This window comes from Bos javanicus, chromosome 17 (assembly GCF_032452875.1).
Source record: "Bos javanicus breed banteng chromosome 17, ARS-OSU_banteng_1.0, whole genome shotgun sequence".
Lineage (NCBI taxonomy): Eukaryota > Metazoa > Chordata > Mammalia > Artiodactyla > Bovidae > Bos > Bos javanicus.
The window spans coordinates 57,583,879-57,601,957 of record NC_083884.1 but is presented as its reverse complement, the minus strand read 5'-3'; the positions used below and the strand labels follow the sequence as shown (position 1 = coordinate 57,601,957).

The following is an 18,079-nucleotide window of genomic DNA, read 5'->3' as shown; positions in this document are numbered from 1 at the left end:
CTTAGAACAGTTTGCTTAAAACGCTGTAACCAAATAATTCCTTTAAAAATGTCATGTCCATGTCTAGCAAGGAGGATGCTGGTGGCTTTTAACATAAAAGCGAGCCTCCGCCTCATTCCCTTGAAAGATCTGCTTTCTCAATTTAATTTTATTTGAAATCTGTTCGGTAGGATCATCGTTCTGCCTAGAACCAGTGTAGGCTTGTGCTGAACTGCCTCTCTATCTTGTGCTGGGAAGATTCGGCAGTCACTGAGGGATCCTGCTTTCCAGTCATGATCGTACACAGTTCTAGCACCTTCTCTCTACAGCTTCTGAAAGGATTTTTTTTTTTAGATTTAAAGAGACAGGCATACAATTTTAACCAAATGATACTTTCACAAATTCTTCCTCAACTCTGTGTCGGTATGGTCACAAGAGAGAGTATAGCTGGAATTTAATGCCCTTGACTGATTTAATCAAGTCTGTGCTTCTTGACGGGCAAAGATGATTAATCTTATTGTAGTGCCCAGTGAAAAATAACATTCCCTGGAAGGATAATAATGGATGTTTCTTAAATGCCATTGAAATGACTTTTAAAGGGGAAAATGCTTTCAAAGGGCGATGCTTTGCTCTATAAAAGATGAAGTGGTCAGTCAGTAAGTAGCACTAACCTTTCAGAAAAAAAAATACTATAATAACTCAGAAACATGTACAACCATGGGGGATTTTCAAATAGTACATGTTCAGGATGGGGAAAGAAAAATTAATTCTCTTATTGCCCTGGGGTTTTAGGAGAAACCATTGTGAGAAGTCAGTTTTGCATTCTGTCTCTGGCTATTTGGAATCTCTTATAATTGCTCTTTCTTCAGGAAATAAAATTATAAAGAGGTTTAAAAAACAAAATTTTATTATATAGTGTAAAATGTTGACAAGTCAAAACATATAAACTCCTTGAGGAAAATTAAATTTTACACCCAGGTTTCTAAGTAAAAGAGAAGAGCCATGATTAAATTTATCACTGGGCTAATTTTCTTTTCCCTTTTATAAAGTTAGAATGCTTCAGAATGTTGCGAGGGTATCTACCGTTACATCTATATTTAGATTTTTTTTTCAGAATTACTATATTGTGGCCTATTTTGCTTTCAAATAATTAAAGTACCTTTAATGCCACTGAAGACATATATATCAAATTTGAGGGGTGCTCTACCTCTGTGCTGTCCAATAAGATAGGCTTTAGTCACATGAATATTTTAATTAAATAAAACGTAAAATTCAGTTTCTCACATGGATATTTTAATTAAATAAAATGTAAAATTCAGTTTCTAAGTCATTCCAGCTATGTTTCAAGCTAGCCACTAACTATGGCTACCATATTGAACACTGCAGACATAAATAATTTCTATCATTGCAGAAAATTCTATTAGATGGTGCTATAGATTAAGAATGCATCTTAACCCATATTTTTGAAATTTGTAAAAAAAAAAAATACTTGATAGGTCAACTTAAAATTTTCTTATCATCTCCTTGGAAATCTAAACTCTTATTTCACTGGGCAAAGAGAGATTAGGTGCAGGATATATGCACCTAGATTTATGGTTCTAAAGATGAAGGCCCTGAGATCTACTGCCATTCAGATTATTTATTGATAAATATTTATTCTGAATATTAACTCCAAAATCAACCTTACTTAATATTATAATCCCAGAAAAGCAATAAGCTTCTAAATGCCAACAATCAGAAGAGAGAGGCTCAGCAGAGGCCTGTGGTTTTACAGGTCAGAGTTTTGGTATTAGTTAGCTAAGTACACTTACTGAGAGGGAGCTCTTCAATGCTGTGGCAGCAGCTAAATTTCAAATTTTAATAACTTGGTTTACAAAGTTAACCAGTGACATTAGAATCCACGCTATTCACATAACAGAATAAAACAGAACACATTCATGTGCAAATAAGTATAACTCTAATATTAGTTTTCTATAATTTTCTAATAATTTTCTCTCAGATAAAAATTAACACTTGTAGGTTAGGACTCTGCTTATCAAATTAAAAGTCACATCATATTAGCTAAGTTTTTAAACTCAAGGATACTGAAATACACTGGAAAAATTAAAATCTGAAATCATAGTGATTTTAGTTGACATGAAGCAAATTAAATGACCAACTATGGCATATTTTAAAAATAATGCTATTTTAGAACTTAGTCTGAGAGAATAGGTCCAAAATTTTAATCTACTTGAAGTATAATAAATAATATTAAAAGTATAATCCCTTGTGTTCTTCCTCATTTTTTAAAAAAATTTTATAAAAGAATTCTTAGTTCCTGTAGTAGCTTCGTTACAGAGATCACAAACATTAAAAGTCTCCAAATAGATGAGAGACCACAGGATGAGGCAGTATTTTCATCTAACAGTAGATATCCACTTCAAGAACACAGGGATAAATTTTAAAATATTCAACACCACTGCTTAAAGTTCAAAATTCTACAGACAACTTAAATAATAATGCAATTTTAAAATTAGGGCAATGTGACTTGAAAAGCAAGTAAGAACTTATTAAACTATCAGCTTTATTGGGTATGTATTCTGTTGGTTATATCACCCCTTCAAGCAATAGCCCCTTTGAGAATGACTGTACCTGCCTCCCAGAGTTTCCGACCTGAACACATTTTAAGATCAATACTGGAGTGGGTCAATTTGCTATTTTATGCAGTTAAGAACCACTGCATATGATTTACAAATGAAGATGAGAAGACCAACATCTTCTCTGATGCTGAAGAATGATTTTTAGAACAAATATCATGTTTTACTTTACCAAGACAATATATATGACTTGCTTATAGTTCATCCTTAAAATCTTATCCAGAAGCGAGCAAAATAGCTCTCTGAAATATACGGTTTTGGGACCAGTTTTAAGTAAATTTATAGTGTCCTTTCATTATAAAAAGAAATAAAATTTCTTCAGATTTAAAAACTTTACTCTTATTCCCTGGACAAAGGGCTTTACTTTTATGTAGAAGTTTTCCCCTAAATGTCTGACTATTTATGCTTCTGAAGTGATATGGTGTGATCACTCGCTCAGAGTTTCTAGATTAACTTGAAATTAACCTTGGAAACCACTCCACTGGACTCTATTATGCTTTCGGTATATCTTTATCACACTCCTCATCATACTTATACTCATCTGTGCATGAGACTGTGAGCTTTCTGAAGGCAGAGTAAATGTGGTTCAAAAAACCTCAGTCTTTGCAGCACCTATCATGGTGCTTGATACTTTGTGGGCATTCAAAAAATGTTTGCTGAATAAATAAGCTCAAGAATATAGGTCTGAGAAGATTCTGAGAAAGTGACTTTTTTTATTATTTAATATAATCCTAATTCATATTTCATAAAAACCTGTCACTTTGTACTTTAAGGCAGTTGCAAAACAGTGACACACACACAAGCACATCTTTACATGGGGGGATTGGAGGGGATCTAAGAATGGCTCTTTTTTCTGGTGATGAGAAGTCTTTTTATAGATTCCCATACCTTTCACACTGTGGAGAAGGGATCAGCAAACTCACCATCTTTTTTGTTTTGTTCACTTCAAAATGATTAAATAATTGCCTAAGCAGGTGCAACTATCAAAAGCTGGGGCTAGAGGAAGGGAAGAAGATGGAAAAGGGTGTCTTCACCTGGAAAGATAGCTGTTAGGGAGAAAAAATGACCGGCAGAACACTGAAAGAAGGTACCATGGAGGGGTGGTTTGTACGACTGCTCTGTTCAAGAAACATTATCTTCATATATTAATTTACTTTTACTTGGCCAAATGCAAGTTGAAGAGTCAAAGAAACTGCCCCGCTCTTCAGCAAAAATAATAGGAAAGGCCACTGAAGCAAGTGAAAATTAAACTAGAACATCCTATCCCCTCAAGGACATTTCTTTCTTTCCTCTCACGAAAATGGGGAAAGCTGTTCTTTTTTTAAATAAGGGGAAAAGAAAACCCTCACTAATATTGATTAATGGAAAGGGTCAAGGAAAGCTTTAGGAGTTAGAAGAGAACAAGTTTTTAAAAAACTGATCTCTAAACAGGGGCCATGATGACTACAGTTCATTAGGCATACTAGAAACAACAAATTGATTAGTGAACAAAGAATTTTAATACATAAGTCTCATGATCTATAGTAACAGAAGGCAGCAGCAAGCAAAAATAATTGATTGTAGACTTTAACAAAATAAAAATATACCTTTCAATTGACAAATTAAAAACAATAGACTTTTGTTGCTTAGAACAAAATTAAAATCTGCTTGCTACTGCTGTACACCCAATGGTTAAGGTGTAGGGTGGAGGCTCAGAGGCAGCCTAGGCTACAGCAAAAAACCCAATCTGGATTAAGAGTTTACCCTGGACTCACTTGTGAATAATCAAGAACTGAGGTGTAGAGTTGTGTCCCATAAAAGTTCATCTTCATGTTAGTTCACAAAACATTTATTGGGTGCTTACTATGTGATAGGGATTTCCCAGGTGGCACTAGTGGTAAAGAACCTGCTTGCCAATGGAGGTAGACTAAGAGACACAGGTTTGATCCCTGTGTCAGGATGATCCCCTGGAGGAGGGCACAGCAACCCACTGCAGTATTCTTGCCTAGAGAATCTCATAGACAGAGGAGCCTGGCAGGCTGCAATCCAAAGGGTTGCACAAAATCATACACAACTGAGCAACTTAGCATGCATACATGCACACTGTGCTAAGACACCCAGCTAGGTGGTATTTGAAGAGAGGCGTCCTGGAGAAGCAAAGAGTCTAGAGATGTAGTGATAGTCATATTATTGGAAAAAGCAGTGTGGCAACACTACAACGGAGGAAAGAAGTGCGTGCCTAAAGTTTATTTTGTCAGAATATACCTTTAGACTTATCAAACCACTCTTGTTCAAAAGGAAGATTGGATTAGGATTTCTTCAGGGCCAGGGAAAGACCAGAGTAGAGGCAAAGATTGTAGAGAGGGAAGTAACTTGAAAATCTGGTGTTAAAGGAAAATTTTCAGTGTGCCACTTTGCATTTTTTGGGCTTGATCTATGATAGGTCTGTCCTCCTAAAATTAGGTTATCTTTATTCTGGATGCAGAACAGTTAGCTGCAAATCACGCTCTTAATAGTTATACATGGCCCTTAAAAGTAAGTTTACTTCCTATACAAAATGGGCATTCTGTTCATATATATGATTTGACTAATTTAGCATATGTCTGCAATCTTAATTGTAACAGTCAAGAGCGGGGAACAAAACAATTCCCTATCCTTATTCTTACATTTTAATATTTATTAAGCCAGTTCTTATTGTCAAGAATACTGTTATTGGAGACAATCTATTGTTTAAATCTTTCAAACCATAAAAATAATACTTAATATTATTCAAGCCTTTTAAACCATTATGTTCAAAATAGCACGGTGTTTAGTATCTGGTAAGCAATTTATTCATTGTGTATTTTTTGTTTGTTAATTCACTCATTCCTTAGATATTTACTGAGTGCCTATGCTGTGCCAGGTACTGTTCTAAGGTGTTGAGATACAGCACAGAACAAGGTAAGCATAATTTTGGCTATGATGACATTTATACCCAAATCATGAAATAATGAATTAGTACATAGTATAATTTTAGATAGTGACAAGTATAAAAAAGACAACAAAATAGGATAATGAGATAATGGTAGAACATTGTTTATAAAATGATAATTCAGTGATACATAGGCTTTTCTATATCAAGGTATCTCTTTACCAAACAACTTGAAAGTCACATTAGACATTTACTCTTTTAAAATTTACAGGAATAGAAGCAAAACATTTTAGAGCTAGAAACAATGTTGGAAATCATACGGAACAACTCCTTATTTTACAGATGGAAAAACTGAGGTTTGGAGAGGTTTGTGACTTGTCCAAAGTAAAATAAAACTAACAGTGGCAGACAGAACTTAAAACTAATTTTCTCATTCCTAGAGTCCACACCTAACTTTCTGTTGAGAGTTTAAGATCCTACTTTCTTCACAGTGTCTTATTGATTTTGAAAAATGTATTATTTATTACTGAAAACATATGTTATGTAGGAAATAAATAAGTTACTTTTTTTAAAGCAAAAAAAAAAAAAAAAATCCCACTTTATGTTCCCAAGTGAAAAACTTTGAATTCAAGTAAAAAAACAAATATGAAACTTATGAAAAATTTATTTCTATTATGTTTAAAGACATGAAGCCCAAGTATAAGGCTAAATGGGTTTCATGAAGAGATACCATTATTTAATATTAAGTTTTTATATGCAATGGGCTTCCCTGATGGCTCAGGTGACAAAAAATCTACCTTCAATGAAGGAGACCTGGGTTCTACCCCTGGGTTGGGAAGATGCCCTGGAGAAGGGAATGGCAACCCACTCCAGTATTCTTGCCTGGAGAATTCCATGAACAGAGGAGTCTGGGGGGCTACAGTTCACGGGGTTGCAAAGAGTCGGACATGACTGAATGACTAAGCACATATATATAACATGCTCTATTTTTTTAGCCTGCTTCTATGTTTTCCTTTTTTAAATTGTGGTAAAATAAAGTTACCATCTTGATTATTTTTAAGTGTATGGTTCAGTGCTGGACTGGAAGAAACACAAGCTGGAATCAAGATTGCCGGGAGAAATATCAATAACCTCAGATATGCAGATGACACCACCCTTATGGCAGAAAGTGAAGAGGAACTCAAAAGCCTCTTGATGAAGGTGAAAGTGGAGAGTGAAAAAGTTGGCTTAAAGCTCAACATTCAGAAAACGAAGATCATGGCATCCAGTCCCATCACTTCATGGGAAATAGATGGGGAAACAGTGGAAACAGTGTCAGATTTTATTTTTCTGGGCTCCAAAATCACTGCAGATGGTGACTGCAGCCATGAAATTAAAAGACGCTTACTCCTTGGAAGGAAAGTTATGACCAACCTAGATAGCATATTGAAAAGCAGAGACATTACTTTGCCAACAAAGGTCCATCTAGTCAAGGCTATGGTTTTTCCAGTGGTCATGTATGGATGTGAGAGTTGGACTGTGAAGAAGGCTGAGCACTGAAGAATTGATGCTTTTGAACTGTGGTGCTGGAGAAGACTCTTGAGAGTCCCTTGGACTGCAAGGAGATCCAACCAGTCCATTCTGAAGGAGATCAGCCCTGGGATTTCTTTGGAAGGAATGATGCTAAAGCTGAAACTCCAGTCCTTTGGCCACCTCATGCGAAGAGTTGACTCATTGGAAAAGACTCTGATGCTGGGAGGGATTGGGGGCAAGAGGAGAAGGGGATGACAGAGGATGAGATGGCTGGATGGCATCACTGACTCGATGGACGTGAGTCTCAGTGAACTCCGGGAGTTGGTGATGGACAGGGAGGCCTGGTGTGCTGCAATTCATGGGGTCGCAAAGAGTCGGACAGGACTGAGCGACTGAACTGAACTGATTAATCCTCTCCCCAAATCCCTAGTAACTATCATTGTACTTTCCATGATTTTGATTATGCTAAGAGCCTCATATATGTGGAATCATACAGCATTTGCCTTTTTGTGACAGGTACATTTGTTCCACTTAGCATAATGTCTTCATGGTTCAACCACATTGTATTAATGGAATCTGGCAGAATTTCCTTCCTTTTGAAGGTGAATAATACTCCATTGTTTGTATATAACACATTTTGTTTATTCATTCATCATTTACATGGCTTCCACCTCTCTGCTGTTTTTGTGAATAAGGCTGCAATGAACATGGGTATACAAAAATCTCTTTGAAATCCTTCTTTCAATGCTTTTGGATATATACTGAGAAGTGGAATTGCTAGGTTATATGGTAATTTCTAGTTTTAATTTTTCAAGGAACCACCATTTTCCACAGTGGTTGTACCCTTTTCAATCCCTACCAGTAATGAACAGGGTTCTAATTTTTCCATATCCTCAGCAACACTTGTTACATTCTGTTTTTTTAAACAGTGGTCACTCTAATGTGTGTGATGGCTACACACATGGGTGGTATCTTACTGTAGTTTTGATTAGAATTTCCCTAATGATTGATAATGTTGGAGATCTTTTCATATGCTTATTGATCATTTTCATATCTTCTTTGGAGAAATGGTGATTCAAGTCCTTACTCACTTTTGATTCCAGTTGTTTTCTTTTTTTTTTTCCTCTTTCATTGTTGCTGTTGCGTTTTAGGAGTTCTCCATATATTCTGGATATTAATCCTTTATAAGATAGATGATTTGCAGGTATTTTCTCCCATTCCGTGGGTTTCCCTTTCACTCAGTTGATTGTTTCTACTATCTTACTTCCTTGCTTATATTTTAAAATTAACTAATTCATAGTTTTATTTTCAGATGTTTTTCAATATTTTTCATCACATTACCTCTATATTTAATAATTAAATAGAAATACATTTTGGAAAAAATTTTCCTGACAAATATTTTCTGTATATCAAACACAACTACCTTCTATTTTGGATTATAAATTAAAATCTTATCTTCTTAAAATTACACCAAGGAGAAAAAGGCACTGAAAGGCTCATATTATTACAAGAAAGCTCTATACCAGCCTGCAAAAATTAAAATTAAAACCTCCAATGAGTTCAAGACCAGGGTCTTCTTTCTTGTTGATTATGCCAATAATCTAATTTTGCTGATTATTCCAGTAATCTAATCTAATTATCTCTCTTCTAATTTTGGGTGCTCATTTGAGATGTCCTAGAGTAAAAAGATCCAACAGAATTCCTTTTTTTTTTTTTTTTTTTTGCTCTCTATCCCCACAAAGCCCTAGAGCTAAAAGAACGGAAAAAGTCAATATCTCTCAGCATCCATGATAACTCCTTCTAAAAAGAGAGCCCAGCAAAACCTTTTCCACCCTTCAAATACATGACCATTTGCCCATGTTTAAATACGGCTGACTGACAATGCTGAACTCTTAGCAGATTTCTTCATCTGCATGGTATCACTGGTTTCCTCAAAATGCTTTTATGGCTTTCTAATAATCTGGGTCCTTGCTGTCACTCTGGTCCCAATTCACTCTCCACACAGTCCTCCAAGCTCTAATTTCTCAGATTTTCCCTTTTTCTTGAACGTACAGAATTTCTTATCTCAAGGCCTTTGCACATATTGCTTCCTGAGTCACCCCCATCTTTCACCCCAAATTAGCTAACCTCTGTTTGTCTCTGAAGTTTGAGCTTAAATGTCACTTCACTGGGGAGATTTTCCTCTACTCCCCAATAGAATAAGTCCTCCTTTTACCCAGAACACGTTTTATAATTACACAATCAATTTACTTGTGTGATTATCTGCTTAATCTCCCCCACAGATAATAAGCTCTATGAAGGCATCATGTCTGTTTTGTCTGTATCCAAAGGACCTGCTACAGCTCCTTGCAGATAATAGGGGTCCCCACCAATGTTTGTTGAATAAATGAGTAAGTTAATCAGTTCAGAAAATAAACGTGATCCCTCCACTATTCATGACTAGGCACCAATATATTTTCACATGCTCTTCATCCTACCTGTTTAATTTTCTTTTTCTCCCAATAATAATATACAACCAGCAGACATCTAAGTGAAAAAATTCTTAAACCTGCTCTCCTACTTGGAGTTAGAATGTAATCACTCATATTTATTAAAATGAGTACATATACCAGAGAAGGCAATGGCAACCCACTCCAGTACTCTTGCCTGGAAAATCCCATGGATGGAGGAGCCTGGTAGGCTGCAGTCCATGGGGTCGCTAAGAGTCGGACATGACTGAGCGACTTTACTTTCACTTTTCACTTTCATGCATTGGAGAAGGAAATGGCAACCCACTCCAGTGTTCTTGCCTGGAGAATCCCAGGGACGGCGGAGCCTGGTGGGCTGCCGTCTACGGGGTACCACAGAGTCAGACACGACTGAAGCGACTTAGCACCAGCAGCAGCAGCAGCAGTACATACACAACTCACATATACCTAATATGGAAAAAGTTATAAAGGATTCTTTTCTATAGTCCCATATTATGAACTGCTTACCTAAGGTACTTAAAACACTTTTGGGAATTCCTCCAAAAAATCATTGATAATTCTGTGCAATACTCTTCTTATTGCTTTGAAAGAAGCTTAAAAATAATTTTTCATTTTAAAATAAAGCATATCAAATTATAAATCACGATAGGCTTTGTATGAAATGAATGATCCTCCATTGGAAAAGTAAAGTCAAAACAAAAAACAATCATTAACTCAAAAGTCAGACTATTTAAGCTGACACAGAGCTGGTCTTAGAAGAATTAGAAATGACAAATCCAAGAAACAACAAAAAAGAGTGGAAACTTTTTCTAAAACAAAGAGTATTTTAAGACTACTCAGGAAGAAACATACATCTGAAATACTTCTATAAGGTCACAACCAACAGGTTTTACTTTAAAAGTAAAACCAATAGGTTTTACTTAAAAGAAAGCTTTTAAGGTCAACAGTATTAAGGTTATTGGTTTAGAAAGGAACTTAACTGGTTTCTTTGACGTGGAGATTTATAGATTTGTTTTTGTTTATTTGATGGTGGTGGACATCAGAGTATCAAGAGAGGAAGATGAAGAAACAGGCACAAATACAGCTTGCCTAGTCCTTCATTATCTTTTTTACCGAAAAGAACTATCATGTGCTCAGCTGAGTTCCATAATTTCAGCTGTAAAGAGGGAACTAAAATATCTGAATGCTAAGTGACCTGAGTTGGCTTCATAATGATGGGCAAAGCCTAGCACTGTGAAGGGGATCATGAAACTTACTTTCTTGTGCACAACAGAGGGAGTGGAATTTACTGGGCTTTCATCATCATGCATCATGACAAGTTCAGAGCTGCTATCGTCCATGACCTCTTGCATGCTGTTCACGCTGCTGCCCTGGCTGCCTGTACTCACAGACATGCTTGGGATGGAATGGTTGCTGCCCAGGCTGTCCAATTCCCTGCTCAGGCTGGTTCCATGTTCGCTGTCCTATAAAAATGGGGCACTTGGGTTAAAAAAAAAATGACTGGAGATAAAGCACCAATCCATTGACTAAGCTATTAAGTACATTCAATTTTGCAGTGCCAAGTTGCTTTTCTGCCAAATCTGCAAGATGAAACTTTTAATGTAGTGGCTCCACTACTCCACCACCATTTTCAGACATCTCCAATTCACTCTGATGCTGTCCCAAAGGCCTATTCTGGACATGGGTCATAAGGCTCCAAGTGCTGCTACCCGAGGGCTTTCCCCCATCATATGCAACTATCACACTGTATCGCTACTTGGTAAGCAGAACTAGCCAGGTCAGTTTTCTAAGAGACTTTCAGGAACTCAAGGTGCTAGGGAAAGACTGCAGGCTACTGAACAGGGGATCTCTAGGAAAGCTACAAACACAGCAGTGGGCACTTGAAGCTCAAACAGGATAAAAAGAGTTTTCAGAGATTTGACAAGCAATATGCTCTTTTTGCAAGTCATTATTGAGAAACTTCATATCTGAGCAGGGATATTAATTCTACTGTCCTGGACAGGTAATTAAATTCTGCCTCCCTCAAGCAATTCTATCAAGCTTACCTCTGTAATCTTATTAAATATATCTGTTAAATAATACTGGTATTCATCACTACTAGTCCAAAGACTACTATTTGAGAAATGCTAAAATAATTGGAACATATAATTTATCCATCACAGTGGGTATCTTTTGATACAAGATTAAGTAATATAATTAAAGCAACTTAGTTCCAAATAAACCCTGTTTTCAAAGAAGCATACTCTGTACCTACATAACTTTAATGAATTGCTATTTAGCCATGGCAATATAAGGAATCACTGACAAAGGTAATTTGAGCAATTTAAGATGATAGATAATACATTATATTTTAAATAGATTTATTTCCCCAATTAAAGGGGCCCATTTGTATATATGCAATCAAGAGATTTTTATACTCCAGTTCAGCTTTCTGAATTTTATTTTTATAATTATTGATAAAACAATTTTATTTTCTTCTATATTAAAAAGTTAAACTAAAATTCATTCTTCATTCTTTCCCCCTTTTTAATCTATTTTTAGAAGAGTCCTTTCTTTTGTTCAAGGCTAATCCCTGCACTAATGCTCTTACTCCTATGCACTTTCTGAGATCCTAATTCCTTAATTGTGTCTCCTTCTATTTTCAACGCCTCTGTCCTGGCTCCTTTCCTTCTGCATAGTATGAAGAGACTTGCCTTATATGTATGTACCTTTCTACATACTGCCCTTTGTCATTTTTCCTTCTTGACCCAGTTTATGAATCTTAAAATGACCAACTTTCACTATCTTTACTTTCTCACTTCCCACTTATTCTATAACCCACAGTAAACGACTATTCATCCTAACTATTCCTGTAAAACTGCTTTTACTAAGGTCATCAAGAAGATCCTACTTGAAAAACCCAGTTAACACTGTTTTTGGTCCTTGTTTAACCTGACTTCTCTGTGGCATCTGATGGTATTTGTAGCTCCCTCCTTGAAGCTGTGTATACTTGTAACATCTATGATGCCTTTATCTCCCCGGTTTCCCTTTTCTTAGGTGGCATGGACTCTCTTCTCATTCTACATTCAACTCCTGATTCATCATCATTTTAATGTCCTTGACCCCCAACCAACTACCCTTTACCCAGACCTCTTTCCTATGTTCTGGATTTGTATTTTCCAATCAAATGCTAGACATCTCTATTTAGGCCTCTTCGACTAATCCTTCTTAAACTATTTGAATAACTTAAACTAAAGTCATCTTTCTGAAAAAACTCCACCTGTACACTGTGTCAATAGCAGATGATGCCAAGACCTTACGCAGCAGGCATCAAACTGAAATCATCCTAAACCAACTCTTCCTTCTTGGTTCTTCTCTGTTCTTGGTACTGACACACTCTAGTCACTGAAGCACAAATGCTCAGAGTCACCATAAGCTCCCCTTCATCTGTCACTGTCAGTGAGAAGCACAGTATTATCAAGTTCATCTCTCTAGTGTTTCTCAGTGTTCCTTCTCCCCAATTCCCATGAATATTGCCCTTACTGCCTCTTGCATGGACTATTACCCAGAAAGTTATCCATTCAAATCCATCTTACATTCTGATGCCAGGATAATCTTCCTAAAGCACAGCATGAAAGTGCCCTGTAACTGCCGGTCAAAAGTGACCCACCTCTTCACTAATCCCACCAGCAGATGACTTATTCTGTCCCCACTATGGACCCCTACTGTGTGCTCTACCTCTGTAACACTGTTCATATTTTATCTTATTATTTTTTTCAATATCTCTTTTGCAACTGTGCATGTCTCTTAAGGCAGAGAACATCAATTGAATACATTGTTATTTCCCAAAGTGTTTTTCATAGCATCCTAGTCCAGAACTTTTACACATAGTAGGTACCCAATGAGTGTTCGCTAAAAGAAACTCAACCTACTTCTTCATCTTCCTGTGACTCATTCAAGGGTCCATTTCGTGTCTCTTGGAAAAGGATTTTTTTCATTTTCCGGTATTGTAGGTTATCTAGCTCACGAACGGCATCTTTTGTCCTCTGTATAAGGTCAATAAGGACACGAAGTGGACGGTCTCGTCGAACGAAGTCATGCTGATTAAGGGAAGAGAAAAAAACAGAAACTGATAATGAGGAGACATATTTTTAGGTGCAAGATTAAGATGTAAAGATAAATCAACGTAAAACAGTTCTGTGGATTTTGAAGATACAATTTTCATCTCATGTAGCCTCATACCTTGTATAAATCTCATAAAGTCATAATCATGTTTTTTCTCTTCTTCCTCAAGCCACGTTTTGTGGACTTGTTCTAGAATTTACTTGAGAATTCTTGAGGTTTACTTTGCCATGCAAGTAATAACAATGACTAGAACTTTAAATAGTAGCTGAGAGCTTGTGCCTTTCAAACCTGAAACTATGTAATAAGCAAAAGCAAGGCAGAGTATAGAATATTCTTGTTATAATCTGCCTCAATCCTCTTTCTCACCCTACACTACCGTTTTAAAGACAGACTTCTGAATATTTTGTTTTCTATTTCTGTGGTCATATATAGTGTATGCTTGAAAATGTGGAAGTTATTCCATTTATCTCAGAGGTCAGAATTTTGGCAACTTCATCTTCCCTTTACAGAGCTGTACAATGAGAAATAAGGCAAAAGGGTCTCCAAGGGGTTAAAATATTCACCCCAAGTCCACAAGCTTTTCTTGATGTAAACAAGCTTCACTTTCAATATTATCAATGATCTTTAACACATATTCTGGTTTCCTGGTTTCTCAGCCACAGCAGTTTAGAAAGAGGGAACAAAAGTAGGAGAATAGAGGACTGAGGACTGTTAGAGAGTTACTTGTTGCCAAAAAAAGAGTCTGTTGAAAAGGTATCTGACCACCTGACAGTAAAGAGAAGGAAATTCCATGATTAACACACCAAGCAACCAACCAACCAAATAAAAATGAACTAGGGTTTGTGGACTATTTTGTAAACGGGCAACTGTCCTTCATACACTTTTTTTATACTCCCAAGATCTCATGAAATGCTATTATCTCTGAGTAATCAAGAAGTGGCATTATATTCATTATGCTTTCTTGAGGAAGGCAGAGAAGCATATCACATATTTTGATAAGATCACCACACAAAATGATCAAAAGGAGGAGGAGGAAGTTTTGTTTTTTAAAGGAAAAGTTTCAGTTATGTAGAAAATTCGCTTATGTGAAATTATAATTTGAATATATTGGGAAAATGAGGTATTAATGTGGTAGGCCTCAGATGATGGAATGGATTTAATTTCTTTATAAGTTAAACAGATATAAAAGAGGAGCAGGACCACTGTGAGGAAAAAAAATCTGTATGTCTTGCAGTTCTTCACTCTGACTTTGCTGTCCAGGGAATTGTGGCTTTTGCTCCTATTTTAATAAAATATCTCTTTCTCTGCAAAGAATCCCTTCTGAAAATGAAACACCATTCCTGGAAGGAAGAGTAGCTTGCATATTTGAAGAGGAGAATTTAAGGGAGAAAGCAAAATTATTTGGCTACTTCAGTGCTTGCAATTAGACAAGAATAAATCAGTCTTTAGTAAACTTCAAGATATAATCTAGGATACTGAATTTTAGAGAAGTAGCTCTTAGTAATTCTTTTATTTCCAAGGTGAGGGATTTTAGGCCCAGAGAGGTTAAGTGATTTACCCAGCTAAACAATGCAAGAGCTAGAATGGACACCCAGGTTTCTTTATTTGGGAGTTTGTTTTCTGGTTGTCTACCACAGAGTTGATCATGGTATTAACTGTGACAGACACCTATTTATCCTTCATTCCAATCTCTTTTCCTTGCCTTTCTTTCTTGAAAGTAGTAAAAAGTATAAGACCTGGACTCTACCTTTCTTTGCAGGTATAATTAGCAATGTGACCAAGTTCTGGCCAAATTCTGAGATATAGGCAGAAATCCCAGAGGAAGGCTTTGTTTTCCAGGATAAAAAGCAAGGCACAGGAAGAGAAGGTGTTTTACTCTTTGTCCTGCCTCCTTTCTCCTGCCTGGAATAAAGTCTGAGTCCCGGAAACACAGGAGCCATTTTGTGACCAAGAAGACAAAAGTCAAGTGCAAAGAATGGTAAAGTAGAAGACAGGAGGAGCTATTGAGCTGCTTACAGGTCTGGACTGCTTCTAACACCTCCTTTCCTAAATCCTGGACTTCTTATTGTGGGAGGTAATTAAACCTTAAAATATTTCAAAACTGATACACCCAATGTCTTAAAAACATCTCATGGCCTCCATTGTAAAGTCTGGCCTGAACAGTCGGTTCCTGCTTGAATTTCTAGGCTCCACTCTAGTCACTCCTATTCCCTGTTCCACCCAATGCAGCATACTTGTAGATCATTCTTGTCTCTGCCATGGGTTTCACACCTGCATGTCTTTTCCCCTGTTGTTCTCTCTGCCTGAAACCCCATCTCTTCACTGTTCTCCAAACCCATACAGTTGAAAGGTTCTCAGATCATTTTCAAAGAATGCTTTCATTGTTCTTAGAAATATGTTTACTTTAAACATTTAAATAATAGAGAAATCAATAAAAGATAGTAAAAGAAAATCAAAATTCTGCCATCCAGAAATAAATGAAATATTATTTTAGACACTTTCCTTCCCTCTCTCCCCTCTCTCTCTCTCTCTCAGAATGATGGATATCCAGAAATAATTTTACATGAGAAACTTATTACACATGGTAATTTAAAAAATAATCTATTAAAATAAGGTATATTTGAATTTCATAGAATTAGAGGAGTTTAAAGTAAGATGACTGCTTAATGTTAGTTAAAATTTCTTCACCAAGAGTTACCAGTTCCTAAAAGGCCCTCTAAAGTTAAGGGGGAAAAAAAAAGATCATGTAAAGCTTTAAGAGATTAGAGTTACTTAAAAAAGACTTTCAGTTTAAGAACTGTTATTGACTATCTACCCTGAAAAACAGGAAAGTCAGTACATTTACATTTCTTTCCTACCCCTACTTCTTTCTAGGCACATTATTATTTTCACATTGTTAATACATATACTGTCAATGTGTATAACATTTACATTCTGCCTTTTAATCACAGCAATGATTTTACTGTAGTTCTCTCTCTGTAGTTTTAATTCTTTGTGAAGGTGACATTTTAACACCAGGAAGAAAATGTTTGGAAAAGATGGATTATTTTAAAAATATTTGGGAATAATTAGAAAGCCAACTGGAGGAAAAAAAAAGTTAAATTCCTTATAACAAATTTCTGCACCTCCCCCCAAAATCCCAGAAAAAAGAATGTCAAAAGTGAAATAAGAAAATAGTATCTATAAGATTTACTACAAATTAACAAGGGAAAAGCCCTCAGACAAATGAGAAAGATCAACAGAGAGTTCACAGAAGAGGAAATAGAAATGGCTTATCAACATAAGAAAGACAATCTAATTCATAATGAGAAATACAACCTAAAATGACAGTGAGAAAAGTTTTCCACTGAACTGATTAGAAGGTCAAAAAGTTTTGGTATTCATACTTTGCTAACAGGACCATAAACTGGGGCATCCTCTTTGGAGGAAAATTTGCAACACCTTTTTAAATTTAAAATTCACATTCCATTTGATTAGCAATTTCACTTCTAGGAATTTATTCTTTGGATATATGTATATACAGATACAAAATGACACATGTGTAAGGATATTTATTGTAGAACAGTTTGTAACAGCAAAAGACTGTCAACACCATAATGAGTTGGTTATAAAAACAACCATCCATCTGACTATATAATGGAGTCCTTAGAGACGTTGAGATAGTTCTGCATGTAGTAACATGGAACAATACACAAAACACACTAAAACTTAAAATATTCAGGGTAGAACAGTTTGCTACCATTGGTTCAAAAATTTAAAAGGATATTTACTTCCATATGCATAGAATATTTCTAGAAGGACATGTACAAAATTGGTGACAGTGGTTGCTAACTCTAGAGAAGGGCCTTGAATGGGAAGGTTTTCTCACTTTTTATTCTCTCTTCTACTGTATTTTTATCTTTTGAAATTTGTATTGGTTATTCAAAATGAGGAATGTAGTCTCTTTACCATGCTAAACAAACACACAAACTAGTAGTGAATGAATAAATAAATGAATATTGGAGAGCAAACTTAAATTCAATGATCACCACCAGTTCTTTCACAAGTTTCTCCAGTCCCTAATTTACTTTTTCTTCCTTCTTCCCTCCCTCCCTCTCTCACTTTTTGTTTCATTGATAGACTGGCTGGATTTCCTTATCAAGCAATTGAGAAAAAGCTTTTAAGAAAGGAAAACTGCTTAAAATTTGTGAGGCTGGAAAATGTCCAGCTGCATTTATAATTGAGGAGCACCTTAGCTGGGTCACAAATCTTTGGTTTACATTTTCTTTTTCTTAGAACTTTGTAAATATTGTTATATAGTTTTCTGGCTTTGAGTGTTCCTGAAGAGGCAGATCTGAAGTCAAATGGTTTTTTTAGCCCCAAATAAATTTTTTTCAGCCTATTATGAATTTTTCTTTATCCTTTGAATTTAGAAACTAGATACAGGTAGGATTTGTTGATCACTGAAGTTCAGTTTCACCTCCCTAGAAATGCCTTGTATTAAAGAGCAG

General features: G+C 36.0%; 1 protein-coding gene across 10 annotated transcripts in view; it reads right to left on the bottom strand.

The window, feature by feature from the left end:
• TAOK3 (TAO kinase 3) overlaps positions 1-18,079 on the bottom strand; it is a 197,851-nt gene that overhangs the window by 44,486 nt on the left and 135,286 nt on the right. For all 10 annotated transcript variants that reach the window (XM_061384853.1, XM_061384855.1, XM_061384857.1 and 7 more), the window contains 2 exons: positions 13,397-13,564; positions 10,742-10,948 (listed from right to left, as the gene is read on the bottom strand). In XM_061384853.1, coding sequence (XP_061240837.1) covers positions 10,742-10,948; positions 13,397-13,564 — 375 coding nt within the window. The remainder of the gene's footprint in view (positions 1-10,741; positions 10,949-13,396; positions 13,565-18,079) is intronic.